General features: G+C 38.1%; 1 protein-coding gene across 2 annotated transcripts in view; it reads right to left on the bottom strand.

Annotated features, from left to right (window-relative positions):
• LOC105936424 (cytosolic acyl coenzyme A thioester hydrolase) overlaps window positions 1-18,546 on the bottom strand; it is a gene marked incomplete at its 5' end in the record, with an annotated part of 47,842 nt that overhangs the window by 11,275 nt on the left and 18,021 nt on the right. For both annotated transcript variants that reach the window (XM_036130139.1, XM_036130140.1), the window contains 2 exon segments: window positions 3,385-3,569; window positions 13,644-13,760. In XM_036130139.1, the coding sequence (XP_035986032.1) occupies window positions 3,385-3,569; window positions 13,644-13,760 (302 nt within the window).

The raw sequence follows: 18,546 nt of genomic DNA, 5'->3' as shown, positions 1-18,546 counted from the left end.
ATATAGCTTATGTAACAGCAGAAAGTAACTTTCAGAGAAAACTTTGTTTTGTGGAAAAATAGTCGCCCTTTTAAAATAGATATGCTGAACGTAGTTAGCGCTCCCACTCTAACCAAAGATCCTGCTAAGCTAGCAAAGTTAATGAAATTCATGAAAGAAAATGAATATGGCAGATTTCTCCTTACCAGAAACAATCTCTCTGCTCAAAACCACTTTGTCCTGGGATTATAAAATTGGAAATCGGGGTTCAGGCGAAGAAACAACCTAAGGCTGAAGGATGACGGTACAACGAATTCATGGCATCGTTATGACAGATAGCTTGTGCACAGAGTCAATTGTGACTTTATTAGATTATACTTGGGATGTACACTTTGCTAAACCTTCCTTTTTGGATGGACATAGTGTTATAATTGATGTCTATGGTCGTTGTTCTACAGGTAACATCAACTCTCTTTCAGCTGAAATCTCAAACGCTGACAGTTCAGCTTTGTTTTTCAAAATTTTATTACTTTTTTTTCCCAGAGACATTATAGTTTAGAAATTAATTTAACTTTCAGGAGCTACAAGCTGAGACAGAAATGGAAAAAAAAAGATCTACTAGGATTATATATGATTTTTAAGCATCAGGATGTTTATTGTCAGAGTCAATGCTGCATCTGCTGGCATGAAAAGGCAAACTTGACAAACCTTTAAAATACGTCCCAGACACTAACACTGCTAGGTTTGCCTTTCTCCTAGGAAATCTTTGATTGCACTCTCATTTAAACTCAGCCAGAGGCAACTTCAAACCTCGATGTTCTTTTAAGATTTTAGAGTGGCTTTTTGAAAACCATTTTTGTTCTTTATTTTAGTTTAGGAAGACAGAACGGATTCTTAGGTATAAATCTGCTTCAGTCTTCAATTTTAGCCCGGTATAATTTCTGCTGCTCTGGCTTCTTTTATTAATGTGTCTCTTTGGCTTCGGCAGTGAGCGACACATACTTAAAGTTTAATGATGAGCTCAGGTGCTAACTCTGTAAATTTGGCTCAAGCGTTCGCTTGAGAAAATGGTGACCTGCTGTTGGACCTTCGCAATTCTCTGAAGCTGCTCACTTAGCTCACGCTGCTGTTGTAAGCTTGTCTTGGCTCACAAAGCAAAGGGAGCAGCAACACAGCATCGTCACAAATGAATCAACTAGTCCATTAGCATCTGGCAATCCAAAAACAAACTGAACCAAACGGGGAAAATTTGCAACAAAGCATAAAAAAAAACATTAATTATTGATTTAGATAATGAGGAATAATAAGCTTCGTTTTCACCGCGAAATAAACATTACATTAAAAATGAACTGCAATCCGTTGTATTCTTTGTTTTTTTGTTTTGTTTTTTGGAACGGGATCTTAAAGCCCTCCCCTCTTGTTTAAATCTCTCTCACTGACGAGATCAATTCACATCTCTCTGAAGAGTTGGACGAGATTTCAAAGGATCATCACAGAGACGGCCGGGGCGGGTGAGCGGCGCCAGGAAATAATTCAAATACACCAGGTTAGGCAGATGGCTCGCCCGCATAATGTTTGCATGATAAACAGGGTTAGGATCCCCGTGCAGCGTAGAGCCAGAGCAAACACACCTCATCGCTTTTCTGTCCGTGTGTAAACCTCTTTTTACAACCCGAAAGTGCTGAGTCAGTCAGACGCTGACATTAGGGAATGTTTTTAGGAGTAAAAACCTTCTAAAGAAACTATGTTTCCTTTACTGCAGCAGATCTATAGGGTATGTTAAACTATATCAATGTACCAGGAATTTACAAAGTCTCACTGAACATTAATCAGCCTCCTAGACATTGATCAGTCTCATATCTACTGGAAAATCAATCTGAAAGATAAATCTTCCAAATCAGAGAGTACGATTTTGCATAAAGGATTTGTACATTAATCAAAAGTTTACACCTAATCAAAGATTGTACTGATTGATAATCACACCAAGGTCTTTTTTCCTGGTGATTAAATAAACAAAGAAAAAGTAACACTACTTAAAGGGAAATTTTCATAGCTAGGAACAAACCTCCAGATTACTAGCTAAGATGATTAAAGGCATAACTTTAATTAGAGGTTTTCATGACCTCCGTTTGAAGTTTAAAAGTGGGCGGAAATTTGGGTTCTCAGTACTGCCTAATCAAAATAATCAGAGGGCCTTAGTTTGAGGTCTGGACCATCTTGTTTCACCTCTAAGTGACCCAGACTGGGTCTCAACGCCCTGTCCTCCCTGACGGAGGAATGCCCGCATGGCAGCTGCTCTACTGCCTGAAGGTTGTTCTGTGCCTGATGGGAGTTTTGGCTAACCTATCTGGCCCAGGTCAGGGAATGGTTTGCTACTTTGGACAACCCCAAAGCCAAATTTGATACAAAGAGAAACTGCTATTAATTAATCATAAACCCAGAGAATTATAGTTTGAGCATAGGCTTTTTGATAACTGAAAAAAATATCAGTTTCTCTTCAAACATATTTTTCTTTCTCCTGATAGATCCGTAAATGAGGTTGAAAACGGATCAGACATGTTTAAAGAGTAACTGGTCAGTTTCAGCCTTTTTCAGGTGTCTAAAAGCTGATGTTTGGACTAAAGTTATGCTGAAGACGTCAAAAAGTGAGAAAAAACTAACAATTTTGTTAGAAAAACTAAGCAAAGTAAATTTGGCAAGTTGATCAGGCTTGTTCCAACACGACTGAAAGAGTCTTTTTTCTGTTTCTCTTGTCCACTCTTCCCTTTTACTCCAGGTGGTAAAAACAAGAAAAAAGTAACACAAGATTTACTTCAAAAGAAACCGGAGGGTAGAGGTTCTGGGTAGTTCTCAAATGGCCCTACCACTACAGCATACTTCAGAGATTTAAACATACACACTTAACATTTCTGACAATTTACACTTTGGCTACCTGAAAGCACACCAGAAAAAAAGTTCTGTCCATAAGGTGTTTCAAGAAAAAAGCAACGAGAACTCCCAAATCAGAGCAGTAAGAAAATAATCAATTTTCTCTTGCAGCTCCGGAAAAGATAACAAGTGTATGGGCCTTAACTGTGAGGGTCAGCAAAAGCAAAGTACTGGAAGGAAGTGAAAAGTAAAAGGTCAGACTGGACGTGTTGTCTGTTCTACATTCTTCAGTAACTTTGTCACAATCAGACTGATCCAAAATAAACAAGGCAGAAATCAAATATTTAAATATTGATTCCTTACTGGAAAATATGATGAAAATTAACAGTCAGCTTACCTTTTTCATAACGAAATCCTTTGTATATAAAGGTAGATTACATAAAACATATCAAACAAAACCCCATTCATCTTTTATTTTGAAACACAAGACTGTGACTCTTGGGTTTTTAGTGCAGAAAAAGACTTGTTGCTACCAACCTTTAGAGGCGGGACATTTAGTGGCTTATTCTCCTTGTCAAGCGAGATGAAGGTGAAGAACGCTGAGACAGCACGATATTTCCCTTTCTCCTTTTCCACCAGCGGATCGGCATCCACCAGCACTTCTATTTCCATGGACCTGTTGCTGACAAACGTGAGCCGGCCCGTCACCGTCACCACGCAACCTTCGAGAAGAGGCGAGAAGGACATTCAGTTAACCGGTTTACAGAGTGTGCTTGTTTTAAATATCAGAATAGGCAGAAATAAAATGGCATTTTCAGCCAGGAGTTCTCCTTAAATCGCAGAATTGCTTCTGTTTAAGATTTTTTATTTATTTTTTGAAGGAAAAAAAAGTTTCTAAGATATTTAACAATGAGTTAAGGTGCTTTGTGGTCCATCATATATAGGGGGGAAAAAAGATGCTGCGTCAGACAAAAAAGTGAGGAACAGCACTACCTTTCATATAAGAAGGTACAATTTGAAATCATAAACAAAAAGCTTTGAGTGCACATTTAGTTTAGCATTAACTGTTTATTAAATATAAATTAATGTTAACTTTAACCCATACATTTTTTTTTGCTTTTGCAGGTTATTTCTCAACGTTAAGCCCAAATCCAAGCATTATACACCAGCATACCGCATGTAGAGCATTATGGGCTGCAGAATGGGATTCTAACCCGTGGTGAACGGTTAGAGAGCAGTGGTTTTGTTCAATGAAATAGATAAATAATTAATTAAACAAAGAGACACAGCCTAACACAAACAAAAGGTTTGCGGAAGGCTGATGACGTTGCACCAGGACGCAAACACAATCGTGAAATTGCTCACAGCGATGAAGACAGTGAGGAAGACTCCTATAGTAGCAATATGGCTTAGACCTGACAGGTGGTGATGAGGAGAGCGTGAGCAAAGAGGACAGGGCGCAGGAGGGGGTTTAGCAGTATATGTTGCCCATAGATGCAGAGGGAGCCACACAGCCTGGGTTTGTTAAAGTTTTATTATTGCAGTGGAATGATTTCTGTTTTGACAGATTTTATTAGAAATCTGATAAATGATTTATGACTTTCACCACGAAGATACACACGAACAGCCCAGACGTGCAGTCTACAGTGAAACATGGCCTTGCTTTTTGTGCAAGTGATCGACATATTGTTATTTTCAGACTTGTAGCAATTCAGAGATGGTTAGAAGGTTAGTTCTGACACCGAGACGTCGAGACGGTCAGTCCTACAAGTGCTGAAGAGTGTTATTTTATGTGAAAGTAATTTTTGCTTTCTTTCCCATTAAAAATGTGCTCCTTTGGCCTGTCATCGCTGGGAGGTAGACGAACCAGTCTACTACTATAACTGAGCATGGCTGGTTCTGTTTCTTTATTCTCTTTGATGTCTCTGCATTGTATTATTACTGCTGTTGCCATGGAGACGAGGAGAGAAGGTGTTATCTCTGCAGGCTGAGACAGAACCGGCAGGCTAAACATCGACGTGCTAATAAAACAATAAAGACTCCAAATAACAAAGAGAACAGGGGAAAAAAAATGCTTTTGTCCAAAATTTTAGCCTTGAAAAAATTGTTTAGATCTGTTACTCAAGTACAGAATGCAAAATAATAATTGGATGCAAAATACCACATAGTGTGGATGTAAACACACATAAAATGGTGACTTTAATCAAACTATTAAGGAAACGTAGAAGTGGTGTTATACTGAGTGATAAATGCTTGTTTGATAATGTTAATTTATCATATCCTTTTTATATCATTTTGATTTTACTCTTTTTGGTAAGGATGGAGAACGATCAGAAATAAAACATTTGCAGAAGATTGGTAAAACAGCATTTATTTTGTGAAGCTTTTAACAGAAGAAATCCCAAATTTTACCTCGGCTACATACTGAAAAAACGGCTAGAACCAACAATTTCCAGTTTTATAAGAGGATCGTTTAAGTGTCCAAAAGAATATACAGCCTAATAAAGTAAAATGTTTCTCTGAGTGAAATCCTAATGAAGCATAATGCAGAAATACCTTCTAAGCTACAGGTATCACCAAATTTCACTTTAAAGCGCAGTTTAATAAGTCAACAAAGTATGCAAACTTTCTCCTGGCCAGAAGTTAAATAAGGGCATCACCTCATATTAGCAGGGTTTTTAGAATATTTCAATGTCTCTTTTTATGGTTTGGACTAATAAAATAATGTACAACTGTGATTTTTAGAAACAAACATTGGTGGCAGAAGTTTGAATATATTGTGAATTTTCTCTAATCCTACATACGTCCTAAAACATTTGTCCTTCAGCAAGTTGCAAACATGTTGTTTTTTTTTTTGGGCCATCAATAACCTTCTGGTATAATCCTGGCTGAACATGGGGCCACACGTTTTACCAGAGATTCCAATCTTGTATAAATAGTTTTGATGTTTTTTTTTTTGCTAGTTTGATTGTGATGATCGTCCTGATCGAAAATCCAATAGTGTTCAAGTTTCAACCCTCTAGCTGAAGTTAATCTGAAGAATGTCTGTCCGTAGGGGGGGTCGTACAAGACATTGATCCTGAACGTAAATTAAAACTGGTTCTGAAAATTACAAAGCAGGTTCATATTAAAGAAACAATAAAAGAAATTTCATTATTCAGATGGAAAGAACAAAAACTAGTGATGTGAAGAACTAAATGTATCTTTTTAGATGGAATACTGTATGACGTCACACACCATTTCCAGTCTATTGTTTACATAGCCTCTCTCTCTGTACCCCCTTTGTAAATGAAAAATACACAACATCACCTCAGAGGAAGATGTCAAGTGAAGCAGTACGTAACTCCTAACTCTATAATGCTATTAGCAAGACAACATTTCGACCCGCAGTGCATGCTCCATTCTGGTCCTGCGCCATGCTGCTCTGACGTGTTATGGGCAGGGAGGAGCTAAGCCCTGAGTTGCAGCTGTTCACATGGACGTACATGCATGTGTGGCTTGTAAACAAGAGACTGGAGAATAACACAGAGAGTGTTGAATGCTGCTTGTATAAAGACTTGATGCAATCCGCTGGATTTCCTTAGACAAAAAAACTTTTTGAGCAATCTGTCTCTTTATGATTTGATAGAATTGACCTGTGCCTTGAGATGATATGTGTTATGAATTGGCGCTATATAAATAAAACTTAATTGAATTGAATAGGACAGGTCCTAAAGCCTATCTGACAAAGGACTTCAAGGGAAACACCATCCCTCTGCATATCCCCTGATCTACATCCCACTGAAAACATTTGAGGATAGATAGCCCAGGAGGTCTACAGAGATACCTGCCAGTTCTAGAACCCGAACGCCCTTCATGAAGCTGCCTTCACCATATGGAGCAACTTTCCCACCAGTATAAACACCTGTACAAAGTATGTCTGGACCAATTTATGAAATAATTCAAAAGAAAGGAGTGGTGACTCAGACCCGAGTCCTTCTGTCGACACCTTTAGTTCTGTGGTGTATATTTCTCTTGGCAATGGTGTTAAGCTTTTAATCAGCTGATAAATTGCTAAAGTTTTAATTTATGCTTTCCATAAATCAATGTAAGGTTTATGATCATTTCACCTTGGAAAAGGAAACGTTCAAATGCAGTAGTCACATTCATGCAGAGTATGACAGACTGTGAACCTTGAAGGATACAGTATGAAGTACTGTAGTCTACTCTGTTGTCATTCCCCTGATCAGTTCTTGAAAAATCACCTCCACAGAACAAGGGTCAGTATGTCAAAAACATTGGGCATAAAAAGCATCCTCCTACGTTTTGCTTTGGGGCAGTTGACAATAGACCTCAGTAGGTGATAAAGAACACAGCGAAACCCTGCCCAGATAGTTTTTGCAAACTAAATTAAAAACATGGCTGGATCTGAGGGCAGTGCACCTAATATATCAAAGAGCGATATATGAGCGATGACATCCAGGTCAAAAAACATCTTTCACAGATAAGCAGTAAAAGGGTGATGTAGTGCAATGACTGTATATCAGGATGAGTAGCGACAAGCAGACGGACTGATACACCGAAGCCATTTATCATCACTCTTGTCATCTGCCCCTTTGAGTGTTTTAAGATGTCACCACCAGGACCGAGTCCAGTCTCATTGAGATAAACCGCCTCTGGCACAGATGTACACGGCTCAGCAGAGAATAGTGAGCTCTGCTCAGCGACATTATGAAGAAAAAAAAAAAACAGTCTTCATGATGGGTCATTTGTTTTAAATGACTTTTGTGATTAATAATTGATTCATGCAGAAAGATCCTGCACGTGTGCAGTTTTGAAGGTCAGGTCCCATTTTTGTCTGATGTAGCAAACCCGCGGTAAGGGAAGTGTGGAAGCTTAAAGGCACAAACGCCAAGGTTAGAGCACTGAGCAGTGTCTGGATTCAGAAAATGTCTTTTTGCTTTAAACAACAAGCAAAAGTTTATTATTACGTCTTGACTATTAGACTAGTCAAAATCCACTACTTTCTCATATTTATTTTAGTTTTTATCATGAAGACAGGCTTGAAACATCACGCAGAAACCAAGAATCATGTTTAATCAGGTAAATAGTAATGTAAATCTACACACAAAAAAACACATAATTATAAGGTTTTACAATGAAAAATGGGTGAATTCCTTTCTTTTTGTCATTATTCCCACCTTCATTGCTCCTTTCTCTCCCCGTATCATCCTTTCACCTGATATTCAGCTTTTGAGGTTCCATGTCTTTGTTCTTGTTTTTTGTACCTCTGGGTATTTTGCAGTAATGGATCACAGAAAAGAGCAGTGACTGAACCCTCACACGGGACATCAATGGGTAGCATCTAACAACTCTGTTGTGTATTCTTGCTTCCAAATAATACCCATTATTTATCCAATCTGACAACAGTTTTACTTTTTGCAGAGTGTTTGGTTTGGAGTGAATGTGCGATATTGATGGTCTAAGCTGTTAAACGGACCGGGTTCTTTTGGCTTAGTCATTAAGCTCTACACTATTTACAAAACAGCACCTATTAAAGCGTTGTTGTAAATCTAAAACATAGACAAATCTGCGTGCTATTTAAAAACACAACAGCAAATGTCCTGTTGAAGTCTAAAAAATATAAAAATATAATTTTAATTGCACACCATCGGCATGTTTTTCAGGTTGTCAAGCAAAGAGAGCTCAGAGGATCCACAAGAGGTGAACTACAGTAAACAGTAAATAAGTAATAAATGAGGTGTGTGACAGAACAACACCAATTAAGATGTGTGCATGAAATAAAAAACAACATTGCAGCAAATTTATGAAGTTACAAATAATTAATCTAACCTTAGGTGTGTTGAATCTCTCCAAGGCAGCTCAAATATTTATCAACATCAGCGAACAGGCTTAAGTCAGAGTCAACCGGACTTTAGCTCAGTTTTTCTGGAAACATTTCCACACCTATCCAGGCGTCTATGTCAGTTCTGGTGGCTCACACTTGAACGCTCAAGCGCAATTTTTGTATTATTGTAAATTAGCAAAAAATACTGCGCATTTAAATAATAAAGTAAAAAAATAAACAGTATATTCATAACCTGTACATACAGTTAATGTCAAAATTATTCATACTCCTGGCAGATTTAGATTTCAACATATTTTGATTCAAGTAAGAACTTTGTTTCTACTAAATGAAAAAAAGGCTCTCTCAAAATACAGTAAAAGACTAAAAAACGAGCATCACATTTGTAAAAAAAAAAATGTTTCAGCAATCAATAAGACCATCTGTTTTTGGCAATGCCGCAGCCAAACACCTTTTACGCTCTTTTTGTAGCTTTTCTGACCATTTATTATTGGCTTCAAGTCGTTTTGAGGTGCGTCTGAGATTAACTAATTTTGGTGCGGTATCTTTAAATGCAAAGAAGGAAGAAATTTAAAGAGGGTGTGAATATTACATCTGACAAAGTATGCAGAGGGAGGGACCTTTGAGGACTACCCAGAATCCCCAGCCAGAAATAATTCTGTTCTTGTTCTTGCCACCTCTAGTAAAAAAGAACAAATTTTTCTGTTTTTGCAGATGAACAGGGCTTCATTCTGATTAGTTTGAAATTCGTAAATGCATCTAAAGTATGTAACATTTGAGTCTTTTGTTTGAATTGTAATTCTGTCCTGTCTTACAATATAAAAAAATAAAACAATCTGGTTCTGCAGATACAACATGACTGATTTTCTGTGTTTGAGTTAAGTGGACTATTCAGACCCCGTGGAGAAGAACTCCAAAAAGCCATTAATGGATCATACTGGGTTTCAGTCCTACTTTCTACTTGAGTGTGTTGAAAGTTGATTTGTCTCTTTCTTTACACAGATCTGAAATATTTTTTAATCAAACCTTCCCATGCTGGATACTGCTCATTAAAAAAAGATCAATGCACACTCAAAGGCAAAACTCACCCTTCTGAAAATGTTCTACTCCTGTCATCTATAACAAATAATAAGTAGGACCGGTATCTTGCTGGAAAGGCACAGAAACATTTAATGTGAATATTTCTCGACCATACGTTTCCAATATTACTTCCAGCTCTTAAAGTAGTCTTTGAAAGATTTATTCAGTGTCAGAAAAACAGAATATATTCAATCCAACACCAAATGGGACACTTACGGACTTTGTTGCTATTAATATCTCTAAGACCACTGCCTAACAGCACAGATGCCTGTAGACCGCTTGTTGAAAAATCTTTTGTATTCAGAAACATATCTGAGGCTTAAAGAAGGGTCAAATGGAAAGCTTTTTACTTGCAGCAGCCAGTTTGCTTGGCTGCAGTCTATTATCTCTCACAAACCTTAAAGTATCAACTGAGATGGGAAGAAATCACAACTATGCTTATCCAAAAATACCGTTTCTTTATAGCAAATAACACCATTGGGTTGTTGGGAGATCTATATTGTTCTTCTCAGATTACTTTTAAAGAATGTGTCCTTTAGTGCAATCTTACTCTGAAACAGTCACTAGATGGGTATGGTACATATATCCCTAACCCTTCTGATGATCAGTGGAGGAATAGCAACTTCATTTTTTAAAATCCGTCTTATTTCATTTCCAAAGCTGTTCGTTACATTTAAACAATAATGACAAAACCTGAACTTTTATCCGCCTGAGGTCAAGATAGCTGATCAAAACAGTACAGGACACAATGTGTTTTTGGTCTTTATTATTAGATAGTAAGATAAAACTAAACCTGATGTTTGAGCCAATGAACAATGTAAAAACAACAAGACGCCATAAAAAGAATAAACCCTGAGCTGATTAGGGTCAGTGACGTTTTGAGATATTTTTTCTGTTAACTGTCTATAACTTTCCCAAACTAACCTCTTCAAGTTTTCTTTTTTCTTTAAAGATAATTTGAATCAAAACTAAAAAATTACCAGCAACATTAAATCTTAAGGTGAATCTGTGTGAACTCTGAGCTGGTGTCTCACCAAAAAAATGTTAATGTTGTTACATAATGACAATAAAGATTCTTGGTTTTTGAAACAAACACTCCCGTGTTTTTGTTTTGGCTTGTCCCTGACGGTACTGGCAGCTACCAATAATCCGTCCAGAAGAGAAAGTGGCGATGCTAGTGGAAAAGTTATATCTGAGCTAAAACCCACTGTAGCTGGTTACCATAGATACCCTGGATAGGGGCTGGTGGACAGACATTACTAACTGAGGAATAATACTGATTATTTCCTAGGCAAATTCCCCCTACTTCTTTGGCATCAACAGATAAGACAGGTTGTGCTCTCCTGCAAAGCGCTGTTTGACTTCCCACATGTGAAGAAGGATGTCACTTCACCAAAATCCTCCAGAAAAGATAAATGCAATTTTGTTTGACAATATATTTATCCAATGCGGCAACACGGAGACAACTAAGGACAGATGAAGGACACGCATGTGGATTTTAAACAACCAGTACTGATTAGATTTTCATTGTTTATATTGTGCATTTTATATTTTTTCTTGCCGTTCTTTAGGAGCAGAGAGCAATACTAAAACAAGCAGAGGAGTATATGATCTAAAAATGATGAAGTGGGAATGAAAACATGCACTCACTGCAGGAAACGTTCGGCAATAACCTAACCCCCTTCAGCTTGTGTCCCGGCCTCTTTCAAGTGTTTGAAAATCTAAAGCCCTACATACCTCTGCTCCTTAATTCTGAGACCTCTATAGACAGACCCCCACAGACCAAGTGAATTATCCACTTTGAATGAAGTTGCTTGTTTTTAAAAAACAAGGTTACTGTAAATGCACAGCTGAGCTGGCACAGTCGTGCTGAGCTGTGACATTTTCTTTCCACTTCATAATTCAACAAGCCGGTCTATTGTTAACATCTTATCCTGGGGGATCATAACATATGAACGTTAGGATTGGATGTCTGGATAACGTTCTGTCCGGAACAAAAACACGTGGGGGAAAGAAGCCTGCACACGCTTTCATCTTTCACAAAAGTCTCATTGTGAAAGAAATCTTTTATTTCAGCCTCCATTCTCCAGCTACCTTTAGACTAGACTGGTTTGCTCTTTTTCCTCTTTTTTTCTCATTTTTAATAATTGTACGTAACTGTGTGTTTGCCACTGTCACACCCGAATAAAGGAATTCTTATTCTTAATATTTATTTTTTTTATATTTGGCCTCAACAGTTGTATTAATTAAAAGTTTAAACAGTCATTAATATTATTGACATGCATTTGAAAGTGGAATTTCTTACACTCGTGGTTGCCTTTTATGCTCCACTGAATGTAGACATGGGAAATAAACAAGCGCATGAAAGTTTAAATAGGTCTGGTCTTGAAAAATAGGTCATTGGTACAAAATCAACTGTCCATTTAAACTGTACTACATACAGCAATCTTTCCACAAATTGCACCTTTTCAAGCACCAGTGGTGGTGTAGTGATGAGCCACCCTTTTCTACAAAAAATACAATTTAAAGTTAACAATTGTGGGAAAGCAGATACCAGGAGTTCTCTGTATGTTTAAAAAACTCACTAGTGGCTCACTAGGCCTCGGTAGCTCTAGAAATGCAAGACACTAATGTAATAAAAACGTATTCATTTTTAGAACTGTTAAACAGTTCTTAACTATCGTTTTGTTTGTCTATTTTTAAGCTTCTCTGATTTACTGATTTCTATCAGATTTTTAGGCAAAATAACCAGCTAATTATCTTGAAAGGATTCTGAGAATTTTGGGGGAAATGCACATGTAAAATGTCCCAATCCTAAGTGTTAATTAATTAAATAGTATATAGTTTTGTTTATTGTTTTTACGATTTAATATCACCTGGGATTTTTTTTTTCCATTGATTGAAGGTGTCATGTCCACTTAAGCCAGCTGACTCTCATGGAACATGACCGATTATGAGCCCTGGTCAAACTATAATGACTCCAATGACTTCTTGCAGGTTGATATTTACAAGAACACAAACACATTTCCTTTGGTTCAATCCTTTGATCATTAGAGAAATTTTACCAAATTTGGCTCCATTGCATCTCTTCCTGAACTGGAACTTCTAATTCATGCTTTTGTTTTGTCACATCTGGATTACTGCAATGCTAACAAAAACCTCCATAGACCGGTTGCAGGTTGCTCAGAATGCTGCCGCCAAGCCTCTGAAAAAATCCTCCAGACTCTCACGTGTCTCCGATGCCAATGCAACTACATTGACTCTCAGTGTATTTTAGTGCCTTTTATGATTCTTCTAACTTGGAGAGCTCCTTCATGGACAGGCACTGGGTTATCTCTGAGGACTATTACATTTATAGACCCCCAGCAGGTCCCTGAGGTTCTATGATAGGCCCCCATACTAGGTACAAAATAACAGGAGACAGTCTTTTCTTCAGTGCTTTCAAAACTCTTGAACTCTGTTCCTTGGGTCCTGAGACCAGTGGACTATTTGTTTTCTTTAAAAGCTAGTTAAAAACATATTTTTTAAAATCAGGTTTTGTTAAATAGGTCTTTGCTTCAATATGGATTGTAGGGCACTTTGTGATCTTTGTATCTTCTAATGAGCAATATAAGTAATGATTTGCTCGCTTACCTGAAAGACGTGAGCTCAAAAAGTACAAAAACAGCAAAAGGACAGAAAGGCGAAGCGGCAAAATGGCCAGCACCCTATCAAATGCTAAATGGGAAGTTGTATTTTTTAAAAAGGAAATTTATAAACCCTATCTGTTTTGTAAATCCAATGTAAACACTAAACTTGGAAAAATATAAGAATGACAATCATTTCGTTTCAAAATCAAGAGTGACTAAAATCAAATCCAGGCTATCCTCACCTTTCTTAATCTTGCGATGAAAATTGATGGCGTCCACAGAAGCAGTGACGATGTTTGTGTTGCAGTGCCGAGCGGCCACAATCCCAGCCACCTCATCCATCAGCTTCATGGTCACACCTGAGTCACAAAACAGGCACGGATGAACAAAAGGAGCTTTTACAGATGATGGTTTTCAGGCGGGGACCTGATTGAAGTTAAGAAACAGCTTTGCTGACTTCAGCAACGATATGGTTAAACTTTGTTAGAAGTTTAAAGTGCTGATTAAATGATCAAACTGCTAATAAAAAAAAACGAAAATGATAAGAAATAAAAAGAAGCAAATAGCCATTTAGACATCAACCACTGCTCAGGTGAGCTGTGGCTTTTAAATTATGCTTAAAGAGTACTAACAAACCCAACGCCTGGATAATTACACCCACACCATCAGGCCATTACACTTCCAGCAGCAGCAGCCCTAACCATGAATACAAAGCTGGATGGATAAAGGCTTTCTACCTGAATGTCGCATCTTTACCTCTGACATCAATATGGGATTTTCATCCACACACAACTGCTGCTTAATGGATAGTTTCTCTTTTTTCGGAACATTTTTTTTTTTTTTACATGATAGATTAGAAGTTTCAAATACTCAGTGCAGTGCATGAGGCTCATGTTTTACATCTTCATGGTGTACATTACCAATTTCTGTTTTTGGCAACAATAAGAGACCGTTCAGAGGTGGATCTGAGTGGGAACCCACACAAAAATTCACTGGTTAACTTACAGGTCTACATCTATCTCTCATATCAGGTCGACATGTTTCTCCAATGTTAGCTTCCCTTCATTGGCTTCCTGTTAAATCAAGAATATAATTTTAAATTCTTCTTCTAACGTATAAAGCCCTTAATAATCAAGCTCCATCATATATCAGAGCTCTGATTACCCCGTATGTTCCTAACAGAGCACTTCGCTCTCAGACTGCAGGTCTGCTGGTGGTTCCTAGAGTCTCTAAAAGTAGAATTGGAGGCAGATCCTTTAGCTATCAGGCTCCTCTCCTGTGGAACCAACTCCCAGTTTTGGTCCGTGAGGCAGACACCCTGTATCGGTTATCTGCCATTCCAAAAATAATAATATCGATATCGACCCAAATTTTCACATCAGTGCAACCCTAAATTTCAGATTTAAGAATGTTGGTACAAAACACTGAGCTTGAAACCAAAGTTTAACACTTTGAGTAAAGCTTACAAGTAATTACTTCCTTGAAGGCACACATCCCGGCAATGTGGAAGCAAAGAGACGTTCACACATCCACACCCATACCAGACACTGACATGTGTAAAGAAAATAGATGTTTGATGATTTCTCACAGAAAGTGGGACATGTTGTTGTGGAGTGGGTGGGAAGGAGATGAGGAAAAACAAGAGGATGACATCTGCTTCTCATCTCAGAGACAGTCTGTGAGCATGTGTGACGTGTGTGTGTTTGTGAAAATGTGTTCATTTACAGACAGTCAGTCAGACCCTCTGCCACACACACACCGGCTGCCCCAGTTGTTCCTTCTGAGCTGCATTATGTATCGTTCATGTTACAGAAAATCAATGAGGAGGCCTGCTAGAGGCAGATTCTGCTCCCAAAGGTTTATACCATCTGCACCGCGTGGCTCTATTTGAGATAGCCGAGTGTGTGGGAGTATAAACAAAATGTACTGCCTGCGTTTACCCGTAAAAGTGGGCCCACTGAGCTGATTAAGATTTACTCATGCTATCACTTAGACCTCCAGCATCAGACTAGCGGCATTTTAATGTAAATCCATTAAGAGTTACATCAATCCTGGTATCGAATGCAACGTCATGACCAGCTATTGTAAAACAGAAAATGAAACAAACTCTTTAGTCAAAAAATTATTTTTCCCCACAGGTGTGGCAGATTCCCACTTTCTGCAGGCAACAATAACTCACACATTCCTCCTTAAGCCTGTTGCAAGGCATTTTTCTAAACTTCTGTCTTTCCCACTGTTATGTTGTGAAAATTGAGGAGCTCTCACCTACGACAGAAAATGTCCCCAGAGTGTGGGGCGCAGCGGGCTGCACCTACTCAACGCCCAGAATGGTCATGTCTGAGCCTGCAATATTTAACGGAGGTGATTTGTGACCTCAACCAGATGATGAGCACGAATAAAAGTGCTGCATTAGGTTTAAGGGATATACAAGTCAGCATGAGCTTGTTGGAAAATTACAAGATTATCATTGCCTTCCCTAAACATTTTGATTTAAATGTAATGAATTAACTATGCTGAAAGGAAAGATTGAATAAAACCTTTATCTTGAGGCAGGGGCTGATTTTTAATTCTATTTTTGAGATTTTCTACACAGACATCTTGGGTCAAATCTTTGACCAGCCACACTGGTATTAATAGCTGACCTTCCTGTAAATCTAATTCAGAAAACATCTGTTTTCCCTGATGTTTGACCCCGTGTGAATGGGTTTTTAGTATTTTATCGATCTGTGTGCTATGTTTAGTTCTCTTAATTTACATTTTTATGCATTTATTTGCTTTTTATTTGCTTAGCACTTTGGTAACAATGTGTTATTTTTAAATGTGCTGTATAAATGAATTACTTGACTTTATCCGTTTTACCGATGTCAATATTTTTTTCGGTGAATCATTGGCATTCCGGAAAGGAGGTCCTGGGTTCAAATCCTCGCCTGAGCTCTTTCTGCTTGGACTTTGCATGTTCTCTCTGTAGCTATGTGTACATGCACAACATTTTACGATCGGATTAAAATGTATTCGGATAAAATAATCAGTTTGTACTGTTTATATGGACACAAATCAATCCTATCATAATGTGCGTGTATATGCACCTGGCTTTATTCAGAATAGAACTACTCTGACAGGCACAGTTCCCCTAAAAAAAAAAAAACACAGAAGAAGTACTTCTGTCGTTGCTAAACAACAAAAACTAATAAACAAACCAGTATTATACCAGTTTGTTTGTCTTCCAGGCGCCCAGGCCAGACTTGTATGATGTTACGGTGAAAATGTTACTGAGTACGCTTTTTTGAACAGAAAGGTTGTATATGAAGCTCCGACAGTTTTGCCACCCGACGTATTTCCACCACTCACCAACATGGAAATACGTCACCTTTACCTCAGGCGCACATGCGTAATCGGGTCAGTTTGCCACATTCGGAATAATTTGAGCCTGACAAGCGTTTATTTGCATGTTAGTCGGACTATCAATCGCCATAAACAACCCTTTTCATTCGGATTACAATTTCATTCCGATTGAGCTTAATCCGATCGCAATATTACGATTGGCTTGTTTACATGACGCTTTTTTATTCAGATTACTTTTGTTCATGTAAACATAGCTTGTGTCCAGGTTCTCTCCAGCTTTCTCCCACCTGTCAAACAACAAGACTGTTAGGTTGATTGGTTGCCCTATATGTCCCCATTAGTGTTGTTGTTTAGGTGCATGGTTGTCTTTCCTGTGTTTACCTTTTTGATGGACGAGCGACAGGTACCCTGGAAGGTTAAAATAGGCACTAGACCACGAAGTAAGCAAGTACAACAGAGTATAGATAGTCCATAAATGGATCATCCATCCATCCATTCTTCTATTTTCTAACACGCCTATTCCTTGTGGGGTCACGAGGGATGCTGAGAACCCACACATGCACAGGGAGTACATGCAAACTCATAAATAGGTCAACAACTTTCAATTTAGTTTGTAGTGAGAAGTTTTAGTTGTGACTTAAAATGTATTTTTGCAATACAAAGATGGTGTCTGTATTTATCTAATATGTCTTTGCTAATTGCCATTTTGACTGTGTTGCACAACATTGTAATTGAACTGTAGTGCAAATACCTGGGTTTGTTTCTGACATATAGCATGCTATTATATTTTAATAAACTGGACTAGGCTGAAATGAATATGCAGTTCATTGGATTGCATATACACTGCTTTGTCAAAATATCTGTGCCCCTTTAACTCTTCCACCTTTTGTCTTGTCACAACCACCAACTTCGATGTGTGTTACTGGGATTTTAGAAAGCAGACGCAAGCACAAGGTAGTGCAGAAATGTCCAGGGAAATGAAAAACGATACATGAGTATCAAAATATATTTACAGATAATGACCTAAAAAGGGGGAGGAACCCCTTTAAGTCTGATAACCCTAGCTGACTTCAGAAACCCCCCAATTTATTAGAGTCCACACGTTAATCTCTGTATAAATACGACTGTTCTGGTAAAGCCATGTTAGGGAGTATTGGTGAACAAAGTGCTTCAGGAAGGCCAAGGAATACACCAAAGATGTCAGAGTTTTAGTCCGGTTCGGACATAAAACCCTGTGTTTGAACATGTCCTGAAGCATTGTTAAACAGATTGACAAGAAATCTGGTCAGAGATGGAGCAGAGATGGATGTATCCAAACACATGGCCGTCGAAAAAGGAAACATGTTGGACACTGCAATGTAAAAATGGATGACAAATCAAAACATGGAGAAAAGTAACTGGGTCATCCAGTGTCTAAAAAGACTAATTTTAACGTTTGATGTTCACAAAGCCCATTCTTCAAAAGAGATTTATTATTTAAGCATAGTAGCTAATGTTAATGGAACAAAAGCTGCCGCAGCAGGAAATTTAAACCTAAGCTAGTTTTAGTCTTAATCAATACTGTTTCCATTCTCTCATTGTGTTTACATTGTTTAATGCACCAAATCCATGTACTGTATCATACAAATACAAAATGCTTGAACAGAGCAAGTCAAGGACTCCACTGTCCCGGAGGACCGTAGATGCTCGTCGTTGTTAATCACTACCATCGGCTTAAGCATTAATGCAACTGCTGCAAAAACATTCTCCTTGTACAGTCAGAGTGGAAGGTTGAAGTAATCCTCAATGTGAGACTGCAAACGA

This window comes from Fundulus heteroclitus, unplaced genomic scaffold (genome assembly GCF_011125445.2).
Source record: "Fundulus heteroclitus isolate FHET01 unplaced genomic scaffold, MU-UCD_Fhet_4.1 scaffold_280, whole genome shotgun sequence".
Lineage (NCBI taxonomy): Eukaryota > Metazoa > Chordata > Actinopteri > Cyprinodontiformes > Fundulidae > Fundulus > Fundulus heteroclitus.
This window is presented reverse-complemented; position numbering and strand designations above follow the sequence as displayed.